General features: G+C 36.5%; 3 protein-coding genes across 3 annotated transcripts; 1 reads left to right on the forward strand and 2 right to left on the reverse strand.

The window, feature by feature from the left end:
- Positions 1 to 1,407: 1,407 nt before the first annotated feature.
- On the forward strand, positions 1,408 to 18,987 carry Ser (protein serrate). Its single transcript, XM_013315310.1, has 14 exons — positions 1,408 to 1,633; positions 11,220 to 11,504; positions 11,722 to 11,776; positions 12,345 to 12,599; positions 12,823 to 12,883; positions 13,129 to 13,262; positions 13,939 to 14,289; positions 14,597 to 14,964; positions 15,782 to 15,914; positions 16,042 to 16,137; positions 16,264 to 16,800; positions 16,874 to 17,064; positions 17,188 to 17,526; positions 17,622 to 18,987. Exons 1-14 carry the CDS (start codon positions 1,568 to 1,570, stop codon positions 18,195 to 18,197), a joined length of 3,447 nt encoding a protein of 1,148 aa, XP_013170764.1. The 5' UTR covers positions 1,408 to 1,567; the 3' UTR covers positions 18,198 to 18,987.
- Positions 18,988 to 19,362: 375 nt separating this feature from the next.
- On the reverse strand, positions 19,363 to 22,034 carry LOC106120040 (uncharacterized). Its single transcript, XM_013315218.1, has 5 exons — positions 21,914 to 22,034; positions 21,312 to 21,435; positions 20,608 to 20,878; positions 19,948 to 20,073; positions 19,363 to 19,518 (listed from the first exon to the last, which is right to left on the reverse strand). Exons 1-5 carry the CDS (start codon positions 21,993 to 21,995, stop codon positions 19,402 to 19,404), a joined length of 720 nt encoding a protein of 239 aa, XP_013170672.1. The 5' UTR covers positions 21,996 to 22,034; the 3' UTR covers positions 19,363 to 19,401.
- A 326-nt stretch (positions 22,035 to 22,360) lies between these two features.
- Positions 22,361 to 24,770, reverse strand: LOC106120043 (uncharacterized). The gene is made up of 5 exons (XM_013315222.1): positions 24,642 to 24,770; positions 23,898 to 24,021; positions 23,436 to 23,703; positions 23,099 to 23,221; positions 22,361 to 22,658 (listed from the first exon to the last, which is right to left on the reverse strand). Exons 1-5 carry the CDS (start codon positions 24,697 to 24,699, stop codon positions 22,533 to 22,535), a joined length of 699 nt encoding a protein of 232 aa, XP_013170676.1. The 5' UTR covers positions 24,700 to 24,770; the 3' UTR covers positions 22,361 to 22,532.
- Between the last annotated feature and the right edge of the window lie 2,647 nt (positions 24,771 to 27,417).

The raw sequence follows: 27,417 nt of genomic DNA on the forward strand, positions 1-27,417 counted from the left end.
GCTGTATGACATGCATTTCTACACTATGATTTGATATACAAGTGATTTGTTTACATTATGAAAGTGATTTTCTTTTGTTTATAAAGATGGCATAGAGATTAAGAAGTAATGTAGAGTTACTATATGGAAGTAAAAGGACTATCAAGATCCAAGAAAAATTAAATCTTACTAATATTATAAATCCGAAAGTTTAGATGGATGGATAGATGTTTGTTTAAAGATATCTCTTAAACGGCTTAACGGATTTCGATGAAATTTGGCACACATATCTAACATAGTCTGGAAGAAGAAGTCTGGACGGAGTCGCGTGCGAGAGCTAGTCATTTAATAAAAAGGATTCAATCCTTGAAGTTTTCATTACGCCAGGTTCTGAAATGCTGAACCAAAAAAGACAAAGAATGAAAATATTAAATGTATTAAAGAGTCCGAGATATGTTTCAGTTAACAAACTCAAATACCAGAATGTAGGCAGGTTAAACATTAAATAGATCTATTAACGAATACTTTAAAAATAGACCCGTGTAATAGACAAAAGAAATTTCAAACGACAAAACGAGACATTGTTATAACCTAGATCCATGATGGTAATGTAAATGCGGATAGTTAAATGGGTATATCGTGTACGATTCGTATCATAGCGGGCGTCAGATCGGGCCATGCGCCTGCGCATTACGCATACTGATCGCCCGGCGGACGTTACTCCGGCTACGTCACGGGTCCGTCTACTCTCTGACTCTATAGTCTGTGCGCATTGTCTCTGTGAGAAAACTATGTCAGCGATCACATCCTGCTTTTGTTTTGTACGTAGGAAATTCCATTGCGTTCGCATCTTGTTATTAAATTATGATTTGCTTAGACAATTAGTTAAGTACAAGTTGGGCGGCAACTAACTTACAAAAGCTTAATAAAACGACTTGTTATTTATGCAAATTAAATCTAAAGATGCACCGTATTAAATATTACTTAACTGTTAATGTTTTTATGTGTGTTTTATATTTTGTAATCGTACATTCACTCGATCAGAAATACTTAACATTAAATAATTCTATGATTGCATCGAGAAGACATTTTAGCCAAATGAAAATGCACCAAGTAAATAAAAGTTATTGGCATATTGCAATATCCATGTAAATATTTTCACATGTAAGCTTAACTTAATAAAACTCAATTAAAATTACTTATTACATAAATCATAACAAATGAGATTTATCGACAATGACTTACCGGCTCAGCTGTAAGATGCGCGGTGGGTTTGTGCGGTAACAAAGCAAGATCCGCGGAGTGGTTGCGCGAGAGCATCGGGCCCTGTAACTTAGTTAAAGTTGAAGTTAAGCTCGGCGGCAGGGCAGGGTGCGGGGGGCGGGGCGGCGCGGCGCGCGGCAGTCGTCAGCGGACGCCCGCGGCGAGAGGTCGATGCGCAGCTTATGTCGGTGTCAGTGCGCAGTCGGTGTTCGTGCGCAATCAGTGTTGAGTGCAGTGCGCATACAGTGCCAACATAGTGCGTGTTTGTGGGCAGGCGGCATGCGCGAGGCGCGCGCGTCGCGGCGCCCCGCGCCCATCTGATCCGATGCGCTGCGTGCTTGTCTCGCGGCCGGCGCTGCTGGTCGCTCTCGCCCTCGCCTGCATGCTGCGAGTATGTCTTTATCATCAACTATTACTCTACCATCAATTTCTCCACCAAAGTGTACTTCATCAACTTCCCTATGAAAGTGTACCTCATAACCTTCTTTCCCATGAAAGTGTTCTTTACTATTGAAGTACACTAGTAGCCTAGTACCTAAGTGTACTTCAGGATCTATGTTTACGCTAGTATTGATGTTTTCTTCATGATCATATTTTATTATATCATCAAAATGTGCATCCCATTATGGACCACCAGCAAATCGAGTTCCAAATCGATTCAGATTTTCTTAAACTTTACAAAAAAGGACACATTTTTAGGTAAACTTATATGTCAAGTTTAAGCTCTGGTAAAGTTTTTATGAACACCATTTCCAATGAGTTCAGTTTTGTTTCTTATCTTAGTAACTGAACTTTCTTATTATAAGTGCATGTACGTCATAAGAAATTCTTTAAAGTAGCATCTGTAAAGTTTTAGTACAAAATGGTACTCGTCATAGCGTGTATAAAAACCAGTGTTAAGAAAATCTATTGGTATGCAGAACATATTTATTAAATTATTACCATATTTAAATTCGGATTACGTAAAATAGGTGTTCAAGATTTTTTAAATTATGCTTGCTAACTCATTCATTTAAATGTTGCATATAAAAGATAAAATTACAATAATCGTCTAATTTTTCACTAATTCCAATATTGATTTAAGGAGTTTGTCAAGGTTTGTGCGTCAGTATATTAACTTTTCGACCGTGAACCTTGATAGCAGAATAGACATATATCTGCTTCTTAATATTCAAGACTAGCCGTCGCCTGCGAGTCCGTCCGTGCGGAATTATAAAAAAAAACATAATTAGTAGCCTATGAAAAATTTCATCGAGATCTGTTGAGCTGTTCTGGAGATACCGTCTAACAAACATCCATCCATCCGTACATCCATACATTCGCATTTATAACACTACTAGCTGTCGTCGGCGACTCCGTTTGCGCAATTACAAAGAACTTAATTAGTAGCCTATATGTTCTTTCTGGCTATGTTCTATATCTATGCCAAATTTCATCGTGATCTTTTGAGCCGTTCTTCAGATACTTTCTAACAAACATCCATACGTACAAACATTCGCATTTATAATATTAGTATGATTAGTGGTGATTTTTATATTAAATTTAATATAAATTACATTATTTATAGTTTAAATGCACGGACAGGTCAACTTAATATGTTATACACTTAATTTAAATTTAAAATAAGTTTTTTTTTATACGTTATAAATGTTTAATTTACTAATTATTCCTTTGCTGAAATAAATATTGCTAATGAGACTCAATAACAAAGAATGTTATAATTTAAATTAATTAAATAAATTATTTTAATTGACTGTTTAATTTAAAATTAACATTAACAAATATATTCTATACGTTAATTTAATTTAGTAACATACTAGCTATCGCACGCGAATCCGATCGAGCGGAATTTAAAAAAAAAACTTCATTATTAGCTTATGCCACCGTGTCGTCGAGAGCTGTTGAATCGGTCTGGAGATACCTTCGAACAATCATCCATCCAAACATTCACATTCATAACATTACTAGCAGTCGCCTGCGACTCCGTTTGCGCGGTATTAAAAAAACATAATTAGTAGCCTATGTGTTCCTTCAGACTATGTTCTACATCTATGCCAAATTTCAGCGAGATCCGTACAGACATTCTGAAGATATCTTCAAACATCCATCCATCCATTCGCATTTATAATATTAGTAAAATTAAATCGTTTATGTATTCTGATAAGAAATTAAGCAGTCACTATGGCCTAGTCACCCTTAACTTAAGATAGGTTCCGAGACCCTCGGTGGGGACGTATGAAGAGCTGATGATGATGAAACAAAAGCTTTGACATTTATTTACAGTTTTATTTGATTTAATTTGCCAATAATAGATGTATAATTAAACAAGTGGTTATTGTTTATTAACTATTTATTGAATAGTTACTCAGATAATAAATATAAGAATAAAAGCGTGCGTTGTGGTAGCAAATACTTATGTCAAACGAATGTCCAAATGAATAATTGTTGCCAGCATAGTAAAAAGTTTATACTAATTTAAATGTTGCCAATACAAAAAGAAATTAATAAAAACAATAAATAATTTATATGAATCAATTGAACAATTGATAATAACGAATTATTTCTTATCAGTAATGATTTACTGACGGAAATTTGGCATAATTTTAACATTATATTTACTATCAACTTTATGACTATCTTTTTAGTTGACTTCATAAAGAAGGATGTTATTTTTCGATTGATTCTATTCATTTAATAAATCTTATTTTATTACTATCATTTGATTAATCTTCATTTTATTATTTTATTTATAAAACATTTTTATGTGTTTTTCATCTTGAAAGTGATATTTGATATACAACACTTCCGCGAAACCAGTTTATAATTAGGAGATATCGTTAAAATAGATCCATAAATATCTGTATTCGTGGATTTATATTGTGAGATCACAATCGAACGGCTAAATTCGCCGAAATAGTAAAGCGACCGCTGCCCACAGACATATGCAATTGCAGATGCGTTGCCTACCTTAAATCGGATGAGGAGACGCGCAGAAAGAGAATATTTCCTCTTCCTACCAGTCCCCTTCTTTATTTAATCTAATTCCTCTTTTTATCTTTTCCTTAGAAGGAAAGAGTGGACGAGTAGAGACTAAATTTAGGCCTCCATGTCGCATTGATCAGAGGAGACTCGAATTTGCTTCCATTTCACAGCTGTCTTCTGCGTGGTCGTGGTATTTCACCGGTTGAGCTGACCAATTCGTGCATCATATGTTGTTGCTGGCGTTTACCATTGTTAAAATTCATCTGTTTGCTTTCTTATTAGAATGTTTACTCGATACTTTAAGGCCATGTTTGCAGGATTCTTATAAAATCCAGCTTAAGTTAAATATCTCGAATCATGACCATTATTGACCTCTAATTCCTTCCTTACGGTGAATATGTTCTATGTATTATTATCAAAGGCTGGATTAACTTTTACCGTGACTTTCTGAGACCAAAACCTCCTTTTCGGGATGGCAATATGTTTTGAACTGGGAGGTCGAGAATCCCACGGTTACAAGGTTTCTCGTTCAGGTATTCTATCCCTACACACATTTTTTTTTTTTATATCATAAGGTTGCAAAGGAGCGAGCGGCCACCTGAAATCGCTGAAGAAGCGAAGTGACCGTTGGCCATAGACATACGCAATTGTATATAGGTTGGTTGCCTACCTTTAATCGACGGACAAAAGGATGCACAGAAAGAAAATATTTTCCCTTTCTATGCATCCTCTCATCCGGAAAGTCCACTTCCACTTCCCATCCCTTCCTTATAAGAAAAGGGTGGGAAGGGAAAGAGGACTAAATTAGGCCTCCGGGACGCACACTCATCAGACGAAACGCGGAATTGCTTCCAAATCACGCCTGTTTTCTGTGTGGTGGTGGTATTTCACCGGGCGAACCTGGCCAATTCGTGCGAAGTTGTTAAAGCGGTTTTTACCACTCTTAAAACATAATTTTATCAAGTACAAATTCCCCTTATCTTAATGCCGCCAACTAACAAAAAATATGTAAACTTATTTCGTAATTCAACGGAAGAATATTGAATATCATATATAATTATTATGCGGGCTGATCGTAGTTTAAAAGCTTGTAGCAACCGAACTTACGATGCCGTGGAGCCGTACGATATGTAAATGCTGGTTCATTGTTAGTCGTTAATAGATAACATCACGTGTTCTTTGCGCGACACTTGTTTGCAAGACGACAAAGAATTAAATTCGCTTCCCACATAAAATCGAATATCAAGTATTTTGAGCGTCATATATTTAACAATAGGATTGGGAATATAATTCCTCGACTGTACTTCGATGTATTCATTGACCGTACATTTACGATTAAATAATCCAGGAGGAATTACTAAGGATAAGTAGCCTATGTTGTCTTTCAAGCTATGTTCTACATCTATGTCAAATTTCAACGAGATCCATTCAGTCGTTCTGGAGATACATTCAAACAAACATCCATTTAAACATTGGCATTTATAATATTATAAAATAATGTACAAGATTTAAGTTAATGCACAAAAAAATATAATCAAGAAATTGTGTAAAGAATTTAACAATTTTAAATTTGTTGGTCCCTCTTATGATAAACGGATTACGAAAATTAACACAAAAACTAGATATAGCTAGAAATAGAGATAAAAAATTATCTAGAAGGTTTATAAAATATTTTTTTTTAAATAATATATTCAGAGTCGTGATCTGAACAAAATTCTATGCAAAAATGTAGATACGTCAATTTGATATCTAAAAGGGGTCGTGGGAAACATTGCTAGTTTATTCAGTTCAATAATGGATTTGTAAATTTTAAGCAGTATTTATGAATAATCTTCTATATATATATAAAAGAAAGTCGTGTTCATCATCATCAGATCACTATACGTCCCCACCGAGAGGCTCGGAGCCTACCCTGAGTTAAGGGTGTCTAGGCCAAGTCGTGTTAGTTACACTATTTATAACTCAAGAACGGCTTTACCGATATGGTTGAAAATTGGTGAGGAGGTAGCTTAGAGCCTAGAGACGGACACAGGATACTATTTATTCATTTTTTTTTGTTCGAATGTATGCCTTGAAGAGCTGCTTTTTTATTTAACTTATCTATATATTAAGTTTTTTATATATCCACGCGGACGGAGTCGCGGGCGACAGCTAATCTTGTAATAAATGTCATTTATTACAAAGATTAAAGATTTATAAAAAAAAATATTGCTAAAGCTTTTTTTTTGTTCTTTTGGTTTTAAATATTTCTTATCGATTCTTTTATGTTTGATATTGTGTTGGTTGATTTTGCTCAAAGTAAATTGGTTAGGAAATTAATGAGGCAGTTTATTATTACGGCTTTTTAAAACAAACATGTTAAATCCATTTAACGGTAATAAATATTATCTTTAAGTTTTTTTAAACTACGGATAAAATAAGTAATTTTTATGATAGTTTATTGATAAGTCATCTCTGCTTAATTTGTGTTAAATCTTACTAATATTATGAATGTAAATGTTTAAATGGATAGATGTTTGTTTAAAGATATCTCTAAACAGCTATATGGATCTCACTGAAATTTGTCATAGATGTAGAACAGTGTTTCCCAAAGTGAGCGATAACGTTCTCAAGTTGCGGGTTATAATAAAAGTTTCGTTTAGAATTCTTCGTTAATATACATATATAGGTTACAATAATTAATTAATTTAATTTGAAGTTATAGTGGTTTTTAAATATGTAAATATGGGGGCGCTAAATAATAAATATTTATTCTCAAAGTGGGCAATAGACAAAATAAGTGTGAGAACCACTGATGCAGAACATAGTCTGAAAGAACACATAGACTAACGATTCCGCACGGATGGAATCGCTAGCGATATCTAGTAATTAATATTTTGGGTGTCTGGTGGTGTCTCATTGGGCCTATTGAGCGCTAGGCTTGATTCTATGAATTAAATCGGCCCGATGGGAAAAATCCCACTTGGCTGATCATTTCTTCAGCGTTTTATATCAGTTTGACAAAAAAACGATCTTAAATTAAATTTCCATTCTTATTAAAATGTAATTTAAATTTATTAAAATTTAAATTCAAAATAAATATATCTTCTTTTATCTAAACTTAAAATAATTTTCAAAGCCTAAGTTTTTTTTCTTTAAAAGCTATTAAGATAAAAGCTTCGCATAATAAGATTATTTAAGTATTTAATTTTAACGAGTTTTACATTTCCAAATTAGGCTATTTTATCTTCTATTATATTAAGAACGGAAATTTAAAAATATACAATACTGAATATGATTAGCTTATTGTTATTTATTGGACCTATTTAAAATAAAAAACATTTCAAAATGTTATTTACGTAAATAAACCAACAATATCTGTGGAAACATTCATCATCATCAGCCTACACTAAGTTAAGGGTGATTAGGCCATAGTCAACCACGCTGGCCAAGTGCGGGTTGACTTCACACATATCTTTGAATTTCTTCTCAGATATGTGCAGGTTGCATCGCGATGTTTTCCTTCACCGTAACAACGTCGAATAAATGTTCATATGTAAATCGGAAATCGAAAAACACTTTGGTACATGGCGGGATTCGAACCCAGGACCTGTAGATTGCAAGTCAAGTGCTTGACCCCTGAGCCACCGACGATCTATGAAACATTCAAAGATATATAAGTCGACCCACACTAGGCCAGCATAGTTAACTATGGCCTAGTCACCCCTAACTTGGGTAGGTTCCGAGACATACATGAGTTGACGACTAAGACATTAATCATAAAAAATATGACCGTTAAAATTATATAGGGGTGCTTATCTTTCATTTTATAAACACTCAAATGACACACTTCAAAACATGTTATATCAAAGGTTTCGAACCCCTGCATTCTTTTCATTGATAAACAGCTGCAACATCTTAAAAGGGACGCGACACAATACGAAGGGCAGTCCTAAAGGTCATTGGGTTACAGCTGACTTCAAATATTATAAGCCGGAAATAAATAATGTAAAACTTTGACTTTTAAGAGACAAGACATGTCAAATGCGAACAATTCCTTCATTGTCAAATAAAAACAATTAATAAATTCTTCTAAACTGTCTTACTTTTGTGCTCGTTTTTTGTTAGTGAGTAAATTTTTCAGTCAGCATGTGCTCATAAAGACATGTCCATTTTACGTAATTTTTAGAACGGTAAGCATGTGTGATTGTAATGTGGCAGAATTTATTTAGGTTTACAACGAGTGTTTGTCTAGTCCATTTCTTGATAGTCAAAGTAAAATCTAATAACATTGTAAACTATATCTTAATCGATAAAGTTACAGTTGTATTTACTTTGCGGAGACTGATAAGATTGGCCACATTTCGTCATAAAATCGTTAACACCGAGTTAATATATAAATATTTTTTATCACCGGTTCTGTGGGAATTTCGACGTTGCCTAATCGAGAGAACTGGTTTCGCTTATTCGATGTAAATACTCGATTAATATTCACAATGAAAACCGTATCGAGTCGTCTGCGCGGGCCGATGACACATGGCCATTGACATTTATACGTGTTATTATCGATGTTTTACAATCAATTGTTATCGATTTCGATTCTATTACGATATTAATTTAAATATAGAACAACTACTGTGAATTAAGGCAAACATAATCGAACACGTATGTAGATAAATGAACATCCGAGAACGCCTTAACAAGCTTTCAACTATTTGAAATAAGAATTCCCAATTTGCTAAATATGTTCTAAATATAAAAGTACGGGTCAATAACCTCAATATGTCAAAATTCGGTATAATTTTTTTTAACATTGCGTATAGCTTATAAAGCAATTTCCGAATAATACTTTGGTTATAAACTGTCATAGATGTAGAACATAGTCTGGAAGAACACATAGGCTTATTATGTTTTTAATACACAGACGGAGTCAAGTTGGATTGTTAATTTAACTATAAAAGTAGAACAACAGATCTATTTTTATCTATCCTTTAACATGTCTATTCTAGAAAAATTTTTACTTACGTAATGTTATATTTAACTGTAACTCTTCAACATAAACAACATAAAAACATAAGCTTTACAGTAATATGCGTCATAAAACAAGTGAACTTTGATACTATCACTTTATATTTTAAGACGATATAATTAAAAAAAAACTGAAAACAAAACACAATCACATACTAGCATAACATATGTGGAGCTATACTTGTTAGTACTTTGACAGCGTAAACACAACCGCAAAAGCTCAAACCGAAAGCTTAGTATCCTTGTAAAGTACGTGAAAGCTTCTGAAACAGGTAGGCGGTGGTTACAAAGCAATAGGCGTGTCGCTTACAAGGCGGAGCTTGCCATTCTCCGGTACACTCGCGCACATAAACTCTAACATGAACTTTAGTACAATGCATTAGAAACCGCATTTGTGCATGACTGTACGTTCACCTTTTGTATTGGAATTAGCCGCCTATTAGACAAAGTGGGGGCGAAGTGTTTGCGACTAAGTAATAGCCGATGTTGTGTGTTGAAGGTAATAATAAACCGGATGTAAATACTCTGGTTGTTTAAATGGTTCTATTCTGTTTGCTCTGTTTTAATCTAACGGTTGGTTTTCACTGTCGAAACTAGTGTAAAAACATATTAATATTCTCCTATTTCTTTACTAGAAAAGTAGATTTATTAATTGGGATTTTATACAGAACTCCCGTAGTGCAAATCCATGGTTAATATAACATAATTTGGTAGGATAATACATGATTGCAAATTAATTAATTTTTTATTGCTATCGAGAATTAAAAAAACAAACTTGATTGAATTCTTAATCTAGACTAATTAACTTACTGTTTTATATTAATTATAAAATAATAAAATATGCGTCTATTAAAAATAATATTAATTATTAATGCAATTAACTTTATTAAATTAAATTGCCGTTTCGTTATTCGATATGTTATATATTTATTATATTAAAAATTAATCTAATCGTAACTTAATAGTGGTGTGAGAATTTTTTTATTATTTTGTAGGATTTTATGTTTATTAGCTTTTTAAGGTACAGTGGTATTTCATTTTAGTGAATTTATTTATAATCTTAGTTCTATGATATTAAATAAAATATTAAAAACGAATCATTAACTAAAATATATTATTAAAAGGAGTCCCTTTAGGCAAGGTTCCGAAGATACTGGCAGCGTTACCCCTTTATAATTTTTTTTAATAGTCCATTTATAAACGAAGACTTTAGGCTTTATAACATTACGCTGCCACCAATAGTTTTTTTTTAATTCCGCGCGGACGGAGTCGTGGGCGACAGTTAGTAAAATATAAAGTTAAGGTAAATATTCATATCCTGTCTATTCTCTTTAAATAACATGGTCATAAGATATTATTACATTTGTACAAACGATTAAACTGAAATCGGATCCTATTGAATAAATATATTTCTCGATTATTGTATTAGAAATTTGAGCTCAGATTTTATATTCAATATTTAATTATGTTTATTTGACTATCAAGTTATCGTTTATTTCCTAATCGTATGATCTGTTTAATTATTTATTTAGGAATTAGAATAATTAAGGTGGGAGAAGGCGCTATTTTTTACTGTGCCAAGCCAATCAGCGCCATCTAGTGTAAAAGTGTGTAACTTTTATTGTCGTTGGTGTTGAAAACTTTACGAATTATTCCAATACATACTCTACTTTACTCTACCTTATTATAAAGTAGGCGATGAAAATATTTATGTAATAACAATCAAGTAAGAAGTTTGATTGCTTATAAAATTGCAGTTCTCATTAGGAAACATTCCCCATACCATGTAGAGTACCACAAATGTTTCTCCTTAAAGTCAATCCATCATTTAGAATATGATATAAATTTTCTGTATGGAATCTCCATTTAAAATATACTGTTATTTCTATCTCTGTTTTTTCAAAAACAGTGACAGGGATGACGATATCTTTTATACAGAGATTTTGCCCTCAGAAACACACGGTTAAAAGTTATTATTTGTTGTCTAGTGCGCGGCGGGGGCGGGCGTGTTCGAGCTGCAGATCCTCGAGTTCTCCAACTACCGTCTGCAGCTAGCTTCAGGCGGGTGCTGTGGTGGCGCTACGCCCGGGGCGGCAGGCTGTGCACGTGCTTGTCGCACGCGCTTTGCTCTTTGCCTCAAAGAGTATCAGTCCGCCGCCGCTCCGGGCGCTTGTTCATTCGGAAGAGCAGCATCTCCTGTGTTGGGAACGGATTCGTTTACCCTAGCTGATCCTCTTTATACGTTGGCATTGCCTTTTTCTTTTAGATGGACGGTGAGTATTTAATTCTAATTTTAATTCTGAAAAAAACCTCTTTTAATGATCGAATAATATTTGTTGCCAGTTATAATAAGCAAATTAAACTGCAAATATTTTTAAAAACAAAAAATAGATTGTTTTTAAATTGATTCCTTTTACAAAATACCTTACTAAGATATTTAGTTACTAAATACTTGACCTTTAGTTCTATTAATGTTTTTTTTATTTACAGAGATCGTTTACGTTGATTCTACAAGCCTACGATGATTTCAACTACACAGATCCAGGTAAATTTACACTTATAAACGTTACTAGATTAAAGGTAGGCAACGCATCTGCAATTGCGTATGTCTATGCCGAACGGTCGCTTCGCTATGCGATTTCAGGTGACCGCTCGCTCGTTTGCCACCTTATGATATAAAAAAGAATTCTAAATATTTTTTAGAAAAAGTTGTTAAATTTAATAATAAAAACAAAATAACCTTTTGTTTTTATTATTAAATGATCGATTTACGAAACAAAAAAATGTTATCTTTAATTTTATCACGTTTTAACTTTAAATACAACTAGCGCCATCTTGTGACGAAAACCGCAACTATCATGCACTCATACAAGTTAGGCGTGTGACTGCCGCACCCAAAATTCTCCAACGGCAGTAATTATAGACTGTCAATGTTATCTGACCCGGTGGCCATAAGTCAAACTAAATTATATAAGCGCACTAGCGCCCTCTGTCGTGATTTTTTTCTATACCAATGTACATTTACATGTTTTTTTGCGATAGCAGCGCCTCCTTACGGATTTAATCGAGCTATAATTCCACGTGTAAACTAATCATACTTCTTTTGTTTCCAGAAGAAACAGGACTAATAGAAGAAGCATGGTGGTCGGGTATAGTGGAGCCGGGAGAGGAATGGCATGCACTGCGCCACGCTGGGGCTGCCGCGGCAGTGGCGTACCGTGTCCGAGTGACTTGCCAAGCCAACTATTATAACACAACTTGTACGACCTTCTGTAGACCTAGAGATGATAAATTCGGGCATTATTCCTGTTCGTCAGAAGGTGATAAAAGATGTCTACCAGGATGGCAAGGAGATAATTGTGAAAAACGTAAGTTGTTTGCTTAATGTTCAGTTTGCCTTTACGAAACTATTATTGCTATCTCTATTTTTTTAAGGTGAGCGAAAAGGACGACAATATGTTTTTGTATGAATGTTTTGGCTCAAGGTCACGGTTATGCGATAAGTAGAGCGTTGAATAATATAATTTTACTCACTATATGTTCTCTCTCTATGTTTTTAATAAGTGATTTCTAAAAATAAGTTATTTCCAGCTGTTTGCAAAGAGGGATGTCATCCGACGCACGGACGCTGCGATCGTCCAGGTGATTGCGAGTAAGTTTTGAATCATAAATAATACTGCATGAAAATAAACTTTTCTCCTTTAAACCTAACTTCGAAGAGCAAGCCACCAAAAGGTCAATGAAACCGCTGCACACTGACTATTATTTTCAACGTAAGCATGATTAGATTCGTGTAAATTAAAAATATGTCGTTGTTTCTATTTAAAGATGTGTTTGAAATTCACCAATCCGCAGTGGGCTAGTAGATCTAACAAGCGTTTTACCATTGTTTCCCAGTTGTCGTCCAGGCTGGCGCGGGGAGTTGTGTTCGCAGTGCCAGCCGTACCCGGGCTGCAAGCACGGCTATTGCAACGGCTCCTCCTGGGACTGCACATGCGACACCAACTGGGGAGGCATCCTTTGTGACCAAGGTTAGTAAACACAATTGCTTATCTTCTCAGGAAATTTTAAAAATAAAATATAGTCTGTATAAAATAAAAAAATAAAATAAAATAACATTTAATCCTTCCAATATCACAACACATTAAGCAAAAACAGCACAAAAATAATTACAGAGAAATAATATCGTGTTTGTACTAAAAAAAACAATATTCAAAACTATGTTTTTATTGCTGACATCCTATATAACAAAAAAAAATTGTCTACGCTTTATTATCGCTCGCTAGCCCTGTCTACGATAAAAAAATGTGGCTTGATGAAATTAGTGAATTAGTTACAACACACGTCAATAGATGGCGCTGTACGGTGAAAATACGCGCTATAGAAGTGTTATATGCTGCATGTATGCTCCGTAGATGGACATGTTCTATTTAACAAACAACCATTCATCCTCTTTATTCTACATAAAGACATTTTTTGACGAATCTGTTTGCGTTTAAGCAAACGATCAAATACTCGTAATTAGAAAGTATACAACGACGGCAGTATACTTATTTATCGAATACAAATATTCGTGGCCTTGCAGTTAATAACATCTCGTGCTCGATGAATTAAAGTCCCGGGTTCATTTTTAGAAGTGAAAAATTTAACATTTTCAGCGCTTTTTTTTTACAATTACAGCACATTAAAAGAAATATGCATTTACAGATCTCAATTATTGCGGTACCCACGAGCCTTGTCAACATGGTGGTACCTGTGAGAACACAGCACCCGATCAATACCTCTGTACCTGTGCTGAGGGCTTCTCTGGAGTTGACTGTGAAAGGGTAGACAACCCTTGTGCACCGCAGCCCTGCGCACATGGTTCCTGTGCACTATCATCTACTCCTCCTGGGTTTGTTTGTGGCTGCGAGCCGGGATGGACTGGAACATTATGTGACGCGGACGTGGACGACTGTGCGAGCTCTCCTTGCAGAAACGGTGGACTATGTCGTGACAGGCTCAATGCTTTTTCATGTGAATGTACCACTGGCTGGACTGGACCTACTTGTACTGATGGTGAGTTATTTCTAATGATTTTCATATTATCTGGTGTTAAATCAGTAACATTTTTATTGGACAATTTATTCTATACTAGCTGTCGCCCGCGACTCCATCCGCGTGGATATATAAAAAAACTTAATATATAGATAAGTTAAATAAAAAAAATGAATAAATAGTATCCTATGTCCGTCTCCTGGGTCTAAGCTACCTCCTCATCAATTTTCAGCCATATCGGTAAAGCCGTTCTTGAGTTATAAATAGTGTAACTAACATGACTTTTTTATATATATATATAGATTATCGCATTTTTTTATTTCTGTAGATGTCGATGAATGCGCAGAAACTGGGGAAAACAACACTGCCGAAGGCAACCTCGGTCCTTGCGTAAACGCGGCAGCTTGCAACAATACCGCCGGAGGTTATGCTTGCGCTTGCCTCGCGGGGTGGACAGGGAGGGACTGCGAGGTGAACGTGGACGACTGTACTGGGCAATGTCTCAATGGGGCAACATGCATCGATTTAGTTGACGACTTCCACTGCGCATGCGCTGCGGGCTACGCGGGACGGACTTGCGCAAGAGATGTAGATGATTGTGCCTCCCGTCCTTGTAGGAATGGAGGCGAATGCGTCGATCTCCTTGATGCCTATCGATGTATTTGTCCCGTTGGATTTTCTGGAACGGACTGTGAGGTGTGATTTGATCTTCAGTTTGATTTATTTAAACGTATACGCTTTTATTAATCTCCTTTAAACTTTTGTAATAATTTTATTATCATCTATTTATTATTCATACTTTTTAACAAACGTTTATATTCTTATACTTAGTCCCCTGTTGCAGGGAACAAAAGTGGGTCTTGGCTACTTTTATGCTTTAGCTAAATAATCATTTAATTACCAACTAATATGAATCTTTTTCATCTGTTTGAATTTTCATAATTTTAACCGACTTCTTCGCGCCTATTTTTCTGCCCTACATTTCTCGTATACTAACATTTATTTTAGAATTTCTTACAAATGAGTAAGTTATTAATTTGACCGAAATATATATATCTATCTGCATTAACACACTAACAAAACTTCTGCTTCTAGCTACCTTCCTGTTTTGGACGTTACTGCCGGGTGAGTTTTAAATGTAAGCCGTGTTTTGTTTGAAATTTCGTCCATAAATTATTATTATAAACGGTTAATATAGATATTTTATGAAATACTAGTTATCGCCCGCGACTCCGTCCGCGTGGATATATGAAAAACTTAACATATAGATAAGTTAAATAAAAAGCAGCTCTTCAAGGCCAAATTAAAAAAAAAAGAATAAAAGAATGAATAGTATCCTATGTCTGTCTCCTGGCTCTAAGCTACCTCCTCACCAATTTTCAGCCATATCGGTAAAGCCGTTCTTGAGTTATAAATAGTGTAACTAGCACGACTTTCTTTTATATATATAGAAGATAAGATTATAAAATAGAGTATAGTATGAAATATAGTATAATAAATGTTGGTTTTATAGGATGATAGAGACCATTGCGCGGGTTCGCCTTGCGCTAATGGGGCACCGTGCTACACCGCACAAAGTGACTACTACTGCCATTGCGCGCCCGGCTGGACCGGCAAGAACTGCACGCAACGCGCCGCCAGGGACCGTGAGTACTTTAGTCTATCCTTCGCAACTGTCTCCATAATTTTCTAGATTCTTTTAACAACATTTATTCTGCCCATTGTTTACCAAGTTTGTTTTATGTATTTTACATTTAAATTATGTAATTTCAGAAATAGACGAGTGTACCGCCAATCCTTGCCGAAATAACGCGACATGTATTGCCAAGACCAACGGTTTTGCTTGTGTATGCCGTGAAGGATGGACAGGTATATCTTTAAGTTTGTTACTCTGGTAATCTATCGATATATATCTTTGCATTTTTCTATTCATTCTTCCATGACTTCAAAGTTAAGAATAGTAAAGTAGTCGTTAAATGTTGACGTATGTTGTAGGTGAAACTTGTAATGTGCGCTTGGAGGAACGCGACCGCTGCGAGGGACTTTGCGCTAACGGAGGCACTTGCATCAGAGAGCCTGGTGTTTGGCGGTGCGCTTGTCCCGCTGGGTGGGTCGGTCCCTCGTGTGAAACACCCATAGTTCCACTAGTTCCGCCTACCGTCCCCTCCCCTCTCGCACCGCTAGCTCCTCCACCTACGACAAGCTGCGCGTGCGCACACGGAGGTACTTGTATTCAAGCTGCTGTGCCTTCTGGTTGGGCGTGCGTTTGCCGTGAGGGCTGGACTGGGACTAGATGCGAGCGAGCGGTAGACGGATGCGCTTCAACTCCATGTCGTAACGGCGGGCGTTGCGTGGGAGGCTCAGGGTGGTGGACGTGCGAATGTCCCGCGGGATGGACGGGCTCGGAGTGCGCGGAGGCGGCCTGCGAACCCGCCTGCCCCGCTCCTGCAACATGCGCATCTGATGCTGAGCGGGGTGCTAGGTGCGTCTGTCCGCCGCCACCAGCCCGACTCGCACGACACTGCTTGGAAAGTAAGTATCGTTGTTCTCGTGCTGTGCTGTGTTGTTTATTTTGATTGCCTTTAAAAATAAATAACTTTTTTAGTGATCGCCGGGCTGGGTATTGAAGGTACAGACGTGGACACAGCGCCAGCGGTGTGCGGCGCAGACAATGGTACGTGGTGGTGGGGCTGCAACGCGTGCCGCTGTGCCGCTGGAGCGCCGGCTTGCACGCGCCTCTGGTGCGGCCTTCCCGACTGCCTTGCGCCTGGCGCACAGCCCTGCCGCACTGATGAGGTGAGTTACCATTCTAAGGCAAATCAACTTTGTTCAGAGCTATCATAGATTAATGGTCAAACTCGATAACAAAAACTCCTAATCGTAAAAGAGAGCTTAAATTTTGTCTAATCTCGTGACCAGGTTTGTGTGCCAGCGGCGCCTGCTCTCTGTCTCCGCCCTCCGTGCGCACCACTTGGCGAATGCAGACGCGTTGCTGGTAGACGTGTGGAGCCACCCGCGCTACCCGCGCCCGCGACCTGTTGGCCCGGCGCCAGGGGAGCCCCGCCAGCAGGCTGCGCGAGGGCCGAGCTTCGCCTAGCAAGAGAACGGCTCTCACGCGGCGCGCACGTTGAACGCGCCTGTGCAGCCCTGCGGCGTGCGTTAGCCGCAGCATTGGCTGCGAGGTCCCCGCCCGCACCACCTCTCGCTCTACTCTGTGATCTCGCACCTGATGACGATGATGCCTTGGATCTTGCCTTGGTAATTTATGGACTCATGATTATTTGTGAAAACAGACAGTTTTATACCTATCGAATGTTCAAATATATTGATTTTTACTTTTATTCTTGTAACAGTGGGCGGGTGAAGAAGAAGGAGCTGAAGGGGACATGAGTTCCGGCGAGACAGACGCAGGGGCATTAGCGGCGGCCGTGAGAGCTCTGAGCGAGCTGGTTTCCAGGCGACGTTTGGCGCAGCATGCACTGCTCGGCGCTGCATTACGACTGCGCGTCGTACACGCGTCTTCACCACCGCCTGTTGCGGAAGCCAGCTCCTCATCCGCTGCCCTCATCGCTCTGGCAGCTGTAGTGTCACTCCTACTGATCGCAGCCGGTGCAGCTTTAGCACTGTTCATCTATAGAAGACGAGCCGCAGCTGTAGCCGCCGCTGCAGAGCGCCTGAGACGACGCGACGAAGAAAAGTCGAATAATTTACAGAATGAAGAGAATCTCCGTCGATACGCGAATCCCTTGCGTGACGATAGGCCGGCGGAGGAATTGCCCCGCGCGCATTCGCTGTACAAGGCTCAGAATGCAGACGCGCGTAATAACACTCCGCCTCGAGACAAGGAGCTGACGAAACGCGCGCTCCCTCCCCCCGAGCCTCCCCCTGCGCGCCACCCGCCGCCCGAGCGGCTCACTGTGCTCGTGTAGCCGCCCGGCCCGCCGTGTGATACTAGTGTAGGATTGGCGAATCAAGGCGACATGTGGTAACGGTCTGACTTCACATTGATACAACTGTAACGCCTTATTCACTTTTTCTTCCTCATCTTTGTAATTAATGTCCAAAAAGAGCGAGATAACATGGTAATAGTGTTGATTTTTCTTAGGTATCTCAATAAAATTATAATATTTAAAATTTTACAAGCTAATAAGCTCTATAAAATATGACAAATTAATGTTGTAGATGTCCAAATTAATATTGAAACTATTTAATTTGTACGTCCGTTACCACACGTAGCCCGCCGTAAATCTTTTAGTGTTTATGGACCCTAATGAAGAGAATGACGAGAAGAATCACGTCCTTATTTAATTTATTATGTTAGTGAAGTTCCGCTGTAAATATGTATTTTTGTAAATAATGTTAAAGAGTGTAATAATTTTTTGAATGTTTTATTGAGAGATTATCCGATGCGAATGTATTATTGTAAAGGTTGTAATGTTGATACAAGAAGTGATCGTTGTAATAAAATGCTGCTGAAATAAATTAAAATATTTGTTTTATTATTCTCTGCTATTGGCGTTTATTTCCTCAAAAAAATGGATTTAAAATACAGGTTTGGCGTTTGACGATTGTGTTTACTAGATTAAAGCGCCATCTGTGAGTGTACTCCAACATACTTGAGATTTGTTCGTTTGTATCAACGATAATAGATGGCGTCATTTTGTATTTTAATCATGTACTTTACGTATTTTTATTAAAAGCTATTTCTAATAAAGAGTTTATAGATAATTAAATTTTAAAATGTATAATGCAACTAAATACTAACTTAATTACTCCAAAAAAAAAACAGTTAGAAGCTAAAAACTAAGATCGGCGATGACTAACATTATCATATTTGTATTATTATTTCTGGTGATTTTTGTTTTTCAAAATGATTATTTTCAAAAAGTTTCTTAACATGAAATCTGTTCTAATTTGTTTTGGATTTTTCTCTATTAATACGCTTAGATTCTCATGTAATAGATGGACTCAATAGTTAAGTACAGCGCCATCTAGTTTTCGCTCTATTGATCATTTCTTATGAAACAAAATTTAATTTTGATAGTAGTGTATCAGTTTTACTACAGATGGAGACGTTTAAAAATTAAAATGTACTTAAATGAAACAATTATTAGAAAGATGTTTAACTTGATATTAGCAGGCAAAACAGACACTTGGATATTGTATTTTTTCAGCAACCTTTTGTAGTCTTGGCTGTACAACGTCTCTGCACCAGCTGTTTACACTATCCCAGTTGTTACGAGGTAAGTACTGAAAAAATTATGAAGTTAACGATTGAACAACCATCTAAAGTTTCATATGCCTTGGTTTTCTGACTCCAAAATCTCCGTTTAAAACATATTGTTATCTTTGGGTTTTCAGAAACCCACGGTTAGATATAAGCTGGAATCGTACAAACAACGCTCGGCAACGCTTCAGAGCGAGACAAACGTAGGAATGAAACATAAGGCCTATGTACCCTTGAAAGCGAACTAAAGACAAAATTAAATTATTCACATTGAAACCCAAAGTGGTCTACTATAATAGATTCAGTTTAGTAGTCTGTTGAACGTCGTCTTAACGAACTAAATCTACGATTTTTTTTTAATTGCAGTACGCTTTTAATAAAGTTTCAGGCCTATAAACTATTGGCTTAAGCAATCTAATTGATAATTGTGGTTACCGCTCAAAGATACTCACCCGTCTAGATATGACTTGTGTAACATGGTTAGCTGGTAGGTAAATCATTCGGACTCCATTGACTGCGTTCACGTTAGCCGTCTGCGCGTGCATCGTCTTTTGTTTATCGTTCATATTCTTACTGATCTGAAACATCGTACAGGATTCTGTTGATCTTTGGTAAATTATAAAAAAAATCTTTATGAATTAAAACCTCTTGCACTATAGTCCAAGAGCTAGCACCAATTTTCGGGTAGGTATTTTTTATATCAAAAGGTGGCAAACGAGCGAGCCTATAGACATACGTAGTTGCATATGCGTTTACCCTTAATTGACGGTGGAGAGGATGCACAGAAAGAAAACATTTTCCCTTTCCATGCATCCTCTCATCCGGAAACTCCTCTTCCACTTCCCATCGTTTCCTTAAAAGAAAAAGTGTGAGAAAGGAAAGAGGACCATAATAAGGTCTCCGGGACACAAATATATCAGGCAAGTTGAAAAGTTGATCCATACCTTCCCTGATACACCCCAACTCGGCTAAATAAACCCTTTTCATTTTTAAAAATAAACACACTACACTACTAGATGGCACAGGCCTTTGTCCCTTCTTCAATTGCCTTTATTGCTTTCGTACCATCTTTACACTTATTCAATAATATATAGTCTTTAAAAATTACTTACCGTACAAAGGATTCTTATAACAGAATGTCTGAATACTCCGGTATATCTCTGTTCTGGCTGTCCGTCTAAATTGACTATTACGTCATAGCCAATCCTTATGTCTCTCAGATTGATATGTCCTCTGACACTACCGTGCCATTCTAATGTACCGTTGACTGTTCTACTAGTCATCAGTGAGTTAATATCTGATAAGTCAATCTTTTCTATGGACACGACGAAACCATTTGTGTAGTTGACTGTACCGGACACATGCCAGTTATACATATGTTCGCTGAAGTGTACAATAAAGATGTGATTGTTATGCTTATAGATATGGAGCTGAACACACTTTAGACAGAGAAGGTACATTGTTATTATTGTTCATAAAACAGATTAAAGAGAAGAAGAAGTAATTCATGTGATGAGAGTGAGTTCTGGAAACCTAATTTTAGTACTCTTTCCTATCTTCTCTTAATGTGGATTTTGACTATTTCTACTAGTAGACTAGTCCAGTATTTTGACGTATAGAAAGGGGAAATATTCTTTGTCTGTGCATCCATTTCTCTTTGATTAAAGGTAGATTGCGCATCAGCCACTGCGAATGTCATGGACAGCAGTCACTTTATTTTTTCGGCAAATGGCTGCTCCAAAAATATAGCCATAAAAAATTGTTAAAAAGAAATTCTTCTATTAAGTAACGTACTAACTAAACTAAAAGTACTTACTTTAGCGTCTGAGATATATCTAACATTTTTAAATTCCACCAACCATATTTCTCCAATTCAAACACCAATTCTTGCATTACATTTATAAAATATTCATTTCCACCAACCAGGCGTGGTGAACGCGCTGCGAAAAAGAACCAAAAAGGAGCCTTCAAAAAACAAAGACAACAAAAAAATAGACAAAGTGATAACCTTCCTTCTATTTGAGGTCGACTCAAAATCGTCTAAAAATCAAGATAATAAAACAATGAAAATTGTTACACCGATAATTGCAAAGATAAAATTTAATTCAAACCAAAACTCCGTACAAAAAGTGGACACGTAGGCCCATAGTAAGATAGAGTTAGTCAGTACACTGTCTATCGAAAGAAAACAAGACAGGGGGGGGGTAAGAAGTGCATTCGCTTCAAAGCGATACCATAACCAATTTCAAAAATCTATAGAACTGACGCGTGACAGTCACATGACTTATCGAAAGTTATTGTCAGCTCTATACATTGCTTAAGTTCGATATGGAATCGTTGCAAGTTTATTAAATCTTTAATTAGAACCAAGCTATTATACATAAGTATGATAATGGATATACTGATAAATTGTCTTACCTGCTCTGTGATTTGATCCACTTACTGTGGCGATTATAGCAAACACGTACACAATTGTGGACAATTCCATTTTTAATATCATATATGAACACTAATTATTGTATTATTACAGCGGTCACAATATTTAAAGATGTTATTAAAATCATTACGTTATTATCATAATGGAATATAGATTTTATCAGATAAGATATTGTAGTCAAGGTACCTTTTAAATAACACTAGTAATCGCACGCGACTTTTTCAATGTGACATTAAAATTATAAAAAAAAATATATTATTTACTCCTACATAAATCAGCTGCCTTTAGTCCAGGTCTGGTCCATCGGTGCCGTTCCAGAGATTCCCGGATGTGCGGACAGACGGACAGACATCATATTCGAGAATGTTTATTAACGGGTAAGATTAAAAAGATTCTTTTCTTTAAATCTATTTAATTATTTAACAACTGATAAAATACCTTAAAAATGTTATTACTCAGTTATTAGTCAGTCAAATATTTTTTACTCAGCGTACTAATGTTCGTCAAATCATCACGAAAAATCCTTAGTTTGTCTTCGTCTATATTTAGTCTTTGATATAGGTTTATATCAAACCTTCACTAGAAGACTACTTAAGTATATTAAACTGGACAGTCGTAGCAAATCTCAGGATAATCGACTACATTCTCAACAGCGTTGAGGGCGAATGGTCTTATGAAGTTAGAAGCCCATACGTTTGCAGCTTCTGATATAGAGTCGAAGTTGAACTGAAATATAATTACAAATGTTGTTACAAAGCTGAGAGGAAAAAGTTAAAGGGGACCGATATAGTTTTCTGGAACAGGCCATGATCCGCGGTAGTAGTATCTCAGAGAATTATAACAATAACGATGAAGATGATGATGATGATGGCGACGACGACGATGATGATGATGGTGATGATGACGATGAAGATGATGATCATGATGCTGATGAACATGGTAATAATTACAGTGATAGTGATATAGAATCGTGGTGTTTGTAATGTCAATACTACCGAGATAAAATAAGTAACAAAGAAGGTGGTACACGGAACGTGTACTCGTGTTTAAAATACATCCCATATTTCAATCACTACATTAGTATTATAAAGTTCAAACTTTAATGCGGCTCGTTAGCTCGCTCGGTAAATGTAACATCAAATGTAAAAAATTAAATAAATTCTTACCAAATTAGAGAAGACATCTGTCAGATTATCTACCGGCAAAAAGTCCATTTTGACTCTATTTCTGTTGATATTGATAGGTGTAACCGTTACGTTGATATTTTCAGTGAACATGTCTCTAATAACCTACAAAATATAAATGCATTAAAAACTTTTTACAGCGCCATCTATTAATTTTAAGAATTACTACATAGGCTAATATTTAACCCGAAATAATACCAACTTATTATGTCTTATTATGCATGTGCACAAACGAATACAGGGAGACGAAGTAGGATGAGACAATGACATCATCTGAGTCTCATTTTATAGTGCATGCATAGTTTGATAATTTCCTTACCCTCATATCGAATGTCACCAACGGCACTAATAGTTCCGCAGTGTACATTTTGACAGTTCCTTCTATCTTAGTCTCCACATCAAATCCTATAGTAACGTCAGTAAACCTTAAAGTACCGGTGACTTCAACTGTAGTGGTATTCTGAACTCTATCAAACCTCCATTGTTGACCGAGACTATGTTGCAGGATGTCTACATGCTGTATCGCCACCACGAAACCATTTTTGTACACGATTGTACCCGTGACCGACTCGCCGAATATCACCTCGCTGTAAAAAAATCGTTTAGAATATTGCAGTTGTTATCAAACTATAGTATTCCAATGTCAGCGATCTCGCTGTATAGTGCCATTCAAACTTTATGGTGGCTCGGAATATCGTACAGGACAGTACCGTGCGTGCATTTTTTTGCCTAACTGTAGCCGAGCTAGTATAAATTTTGAATCTTATAATACTTAACCAACTTCATATCAACAGTGACGTCTGGTACTTTCAAGTTGCACCATTCAGCATCTTCAAGCCGCTGCACCGTCTCGGAGATCACATTTATCATGTACGGTATAGGCTCGATTAGACGAACGTTATTCACTGAAAAACAATATCATTCATATTATAGATGCGAAAAGTCACTCCCGAATACCTCCATGGATCTTGCTGAAATTTGGCATAGATGTAGAACATAGCTCTGAACAACATGGGCTATTTACTAGGTTTTTTTAATACTGTGCGAAGTCGCGGGAAAAAGCTAGTTATATAAAAACTAATAGTAAGTAAATAAGTAAGTATAGTAACAGTCGCACATGTGGCTAGGTTTCAATATTAAGTCTAAAGACAACGGAAAATATGAGGATGGAATGAGCTGTTGAATTAAGATAAATTTAGGAATTTATATAACAAAATTAAAAGACAAAATGAAAATATAAAATAGAATAATGAAAATGTAAAGATCAGCACGCACTGTTACTGGATATATTTACAACTAATATTTTAACTACAGAGAAAAAGGAAGAAAAAATATATTAAGTTCCAAATACAAAATATAAAAATTATGAGTAAAAAACGTCTAAAAAGGTTCCATATCTGTCGGCAACAAGGAGTAATTGTTATGAAAAAAGGAAAAAGAATGGAAGAAGGCATAGTTCTACAATCAAGTTTGCATGGTTGTTATTTATGGTGTTTATGGTGTATAGAAACATATTAAAACATACCTGCTTGGTTACACACTAATGTAAAACAAAACACAATAATAAATAAAAAACGAATCATTTTCAACTAATTAACAGTGATAAATATTTCTATTTACAAAAGACGTTTTGATATTAAAAACTCTATTGATAATAAAGGCGATTCTAAACTAGAATATACGTAATTCCTTGATAACAACAATGTTTCATAGATTATTTTATCAAGAAATTTAAAGAATCAATATTGATAAAGTTAAGCGTTTAATTGCAATTGCATATGTGGTAGAGCTGTTCAACACTGGTAGAGTCCGTTTTAACACCTTTGCACGAATTGACCCGGCTCGCCCGGTGAAATACCACGACCACACAGAAGACAGGCGTGAAGTGGAAGCAATTCTGCGTTTCGTCGGATGAGTGTGCGTCCCGGAGGCCTATTTTAGTCCTCTTTCCCTGCCCATACTTTTCTTTATAAAGAAAGGATGGGAAGTGGAAGTGGACTTTCCGGATGAGAGGATGCATGGAAAGGGTAGATATTTTCTTTCTGTGCATCCTCTCCTCCGTCGATTAAAGTTAGTCAAAGCATATGCAATTGTGTATGTCTATGGGCAACGGTCACTTCGCTATTTCGGTTTTTTAAGGTGGCACTTGCTCGTTTGTCACCTTATGATATAAAAAAATATTAAAGTTCTCTACTTTTATTAATACGACCTTTGCTATAATTAGTCATGATAACCACGAAATCCCGTGATCCTTGTGTTCCCTCATTTTTCTAAATAACCTATTTTATAACCATATTAACGTCCCCCTTACCCTTTCCATTAGGCTATTGACGCTCCTTTGTATCGAAATCGTAGTTAGATTTTTGTGGTATACGTTGGATAGATCGAAGCAGTCGGGAATTCTAAACCAGTATGACATCTTTGGCAGCTCAGCATTCCCCGGCATGCGATACAAACGTTCTATTAACCACATACCACAATTTATACAGCGTGTTTCGATTTAGACATAATTTTTTATTTAGTGGAATAAGACATATATTAGTTATAACTAAACGAACTTAACGAATCGCGTATTTAAGTGTATATCCTTAATTTCTCTTCATATCTGTTTTTGCTTCATATAACAACTGAAATTCTTGAATATAACGCTTTAAAGTTTCACTGACAATTATTTTGTAATCGTTATCTATTTTCCTACAAACTTGGGTAAAATTTTTAAGTCAGGGTAAATCTCTTTCATATTAAATTCCCATGAAGTACACTTACTGTAAACTTAAATAGTACTTGAAGTTGTTAGAAGTTTTGGTAATTGGCCATAAATAAGTAACATCCTGTATAAACTATTAGACCAAGACATTCCGACATTTCATCGATGTACTACGAGTGCTACGAAAACTGATCGATCGTAGCAAACCCGCTGTCAATGTAGCGGTATTTGAGGAGCCTACGTCGTAGCCGCAGTATTTGTAACATATCGGTTTACATAGCTTGTTGGTTTGACTAAATACTAAAAGTAAGAGAACTTGATTACATTGATGTAGTTTTAATAAAATATTAAAAGACATATGAGAATTATCTCTTAACTTTTTTATTCGTTATTGTAACGAGTTTCTTTTTTTATAATACATTACACCTTTTTATTTTTAAATAGAAACGTACCCTGTCGGAATTTAAGTGACAAAGTCAATCCTTTCAGGTTTATAAGGGTTACCGCAAAAACTTTATTACGATTCTGAACGGCTCAGGTGTTTGTACAGTCGTATATTTTCAAAACGAAAACCACACTACAATTTATAGGAGAACAGACTTTGGAGAACACGAATAGAACTGATTCATTTTTCCAAATCTTTCTCCATACTCAAAGATAATCCTCAATAACAGACCACTTCGTACCATTTTCATCATCATCAGCTCACTATACGTCTCATTGAAGGACTCAGAGCCTACACTAAGTTAGGGGTGCCTAGGCCATAGTCAATTACGCTGAAACATTCCGGGTTGAATTCAAACATATCTTTGAATCTCTTTGCAGGTAGTACGATGTTTCCTTTAAACGTACCACATTTAAGATAATACTACTGTTATCTCTGTTTCAAACGTAGGGAGTGAGAAGGATACGCTATATCTTATGAATTAGACCAACAGCTGTGTAATAGAGTCCATTCTGACAAGTTCCAACTGACAGAGGTTCTTGTAAATCGACAAAATTTGACAGGTGTCCTTTCTCTCCTTTACAATCCAATGAGTCCGCTTGACAACTAATATAAAAGACGGGATAATCTAAAATGTTTTAATATTCAACGAATTTAGTTTAAATCTTACATTTGCATAAAGTTTATTGGCATTTGTATGTAAATATTGCAATGTTTTTTTTTTAAGAAATAAGGGACCATAAAATATGTAATTCTGCGTTATTTTAATATTTGAATAATCAATACGTACGCTAATAGAAATATTCTCTCCACTTGTACTTTGTTACTTGTAATTTGAAGGTTCTAGCTTCGAATCCCGCCATGTACCAATGTGTTTTTCGATTTACATATGTACATTTATCCGATGTTCTTACGGTGAAGGAAAACATCGTGATGCAACAGTGGTACCGCCCGCTTTAACATCTTCGCACGAATTTTCCCGGCTCGCCCAGTGAAATACCACGACCACACAGAAGACAGGCGTCAAGTGGAAGCAATTCCGCGTTTCGTCTGATGAGTGTGCGTCCCGGAGGCCTAATTTAGTCCTCTTTCCCTTCCCACCCTTTTTCTTATAAGGAAAGGATGGCAAATGGAAGTGGACTTTCCGGA

This window comes from Papilio xuthus, unplaced genomic scaffold, assembly GCF_000836235.2.
Source record: "Papilio xuthus unplaced genomic scaffold, Pxut_1.1 DF826961.1, whole genome shotgun sequence".
NCBI lineage: Eukaryota > Metazoa > Arthropoda > Insecta > Lepidoptera > Papilionidae > Papilio > Papilio xuthus.

Excerpts from the sequence above, each read along its gene's own strand:
- Ser (XM_013315310.1), top strand. The coding sequence starts at position 1,568 with ATGCGCTGCGTGCTTGTCTCGCGGCCGGCGCTGCTGGTCGCTCTCGCC. Across the intron at positions 13,263-13,938 it reads AGGCATCCTTTGTGACCAAG|ATCTCAATTATTGCGGTACC; the intron begins GTTAGTAAACAC and ends ATGCATTTACAG. Across the intron at positions 16,138-16,263 it reads ATGCCGTGAAGGATGGACAG|GTGAAACTTGTAATGTGCGC; the intron begins GTATATCTTTAA and ends CGTATGTTGTAG.
- LOC106120040 (XM_013315218.1), bottom strand. The coding sequence starts at position 21,995 with ATGATATTAAAAATGGAATTGTCCACAATTGTGTACGTGTTTGCTATA. Across the intron at positions 20,879-21,311 it reads GATATATCTCAGACGCTAAA|CGAACATATGTATAACTGGC; the intron begins GTAAGTACTTTT and ends TGTACACTTCAG. Across the intron at positions 20,074-20,607 it reads TTATAAGAATCCTTTGTACG|ATCAGTAAGAATATGAACGA; the intron begins GTAAGTAATTTT and ends ACGATGTTTCAG.
- LOC106120043 (XM_013315222.1), bottom strand. The coding sequence starts at position 24,699 with ATGATTCGTTTTTTATTTATTATTGTGTTTTGTTTTACATTAGTGTGT. Across the intron at positions 23,704-23,897 it reads GACGTCACTGTTGATATGAA|CGAGGTGATATTCGGCGAGT; the intron begins GTTGGTTAAGTA and ends ATTTTTTTACAG. Across the intron at positions 23,222-23,435 it reads TGGTGACATTCGATATGAGG|GTTATTAGAGACATGTTCAC; the intron begins GTAAGGAAATTA and ends TATATTTTGTAG.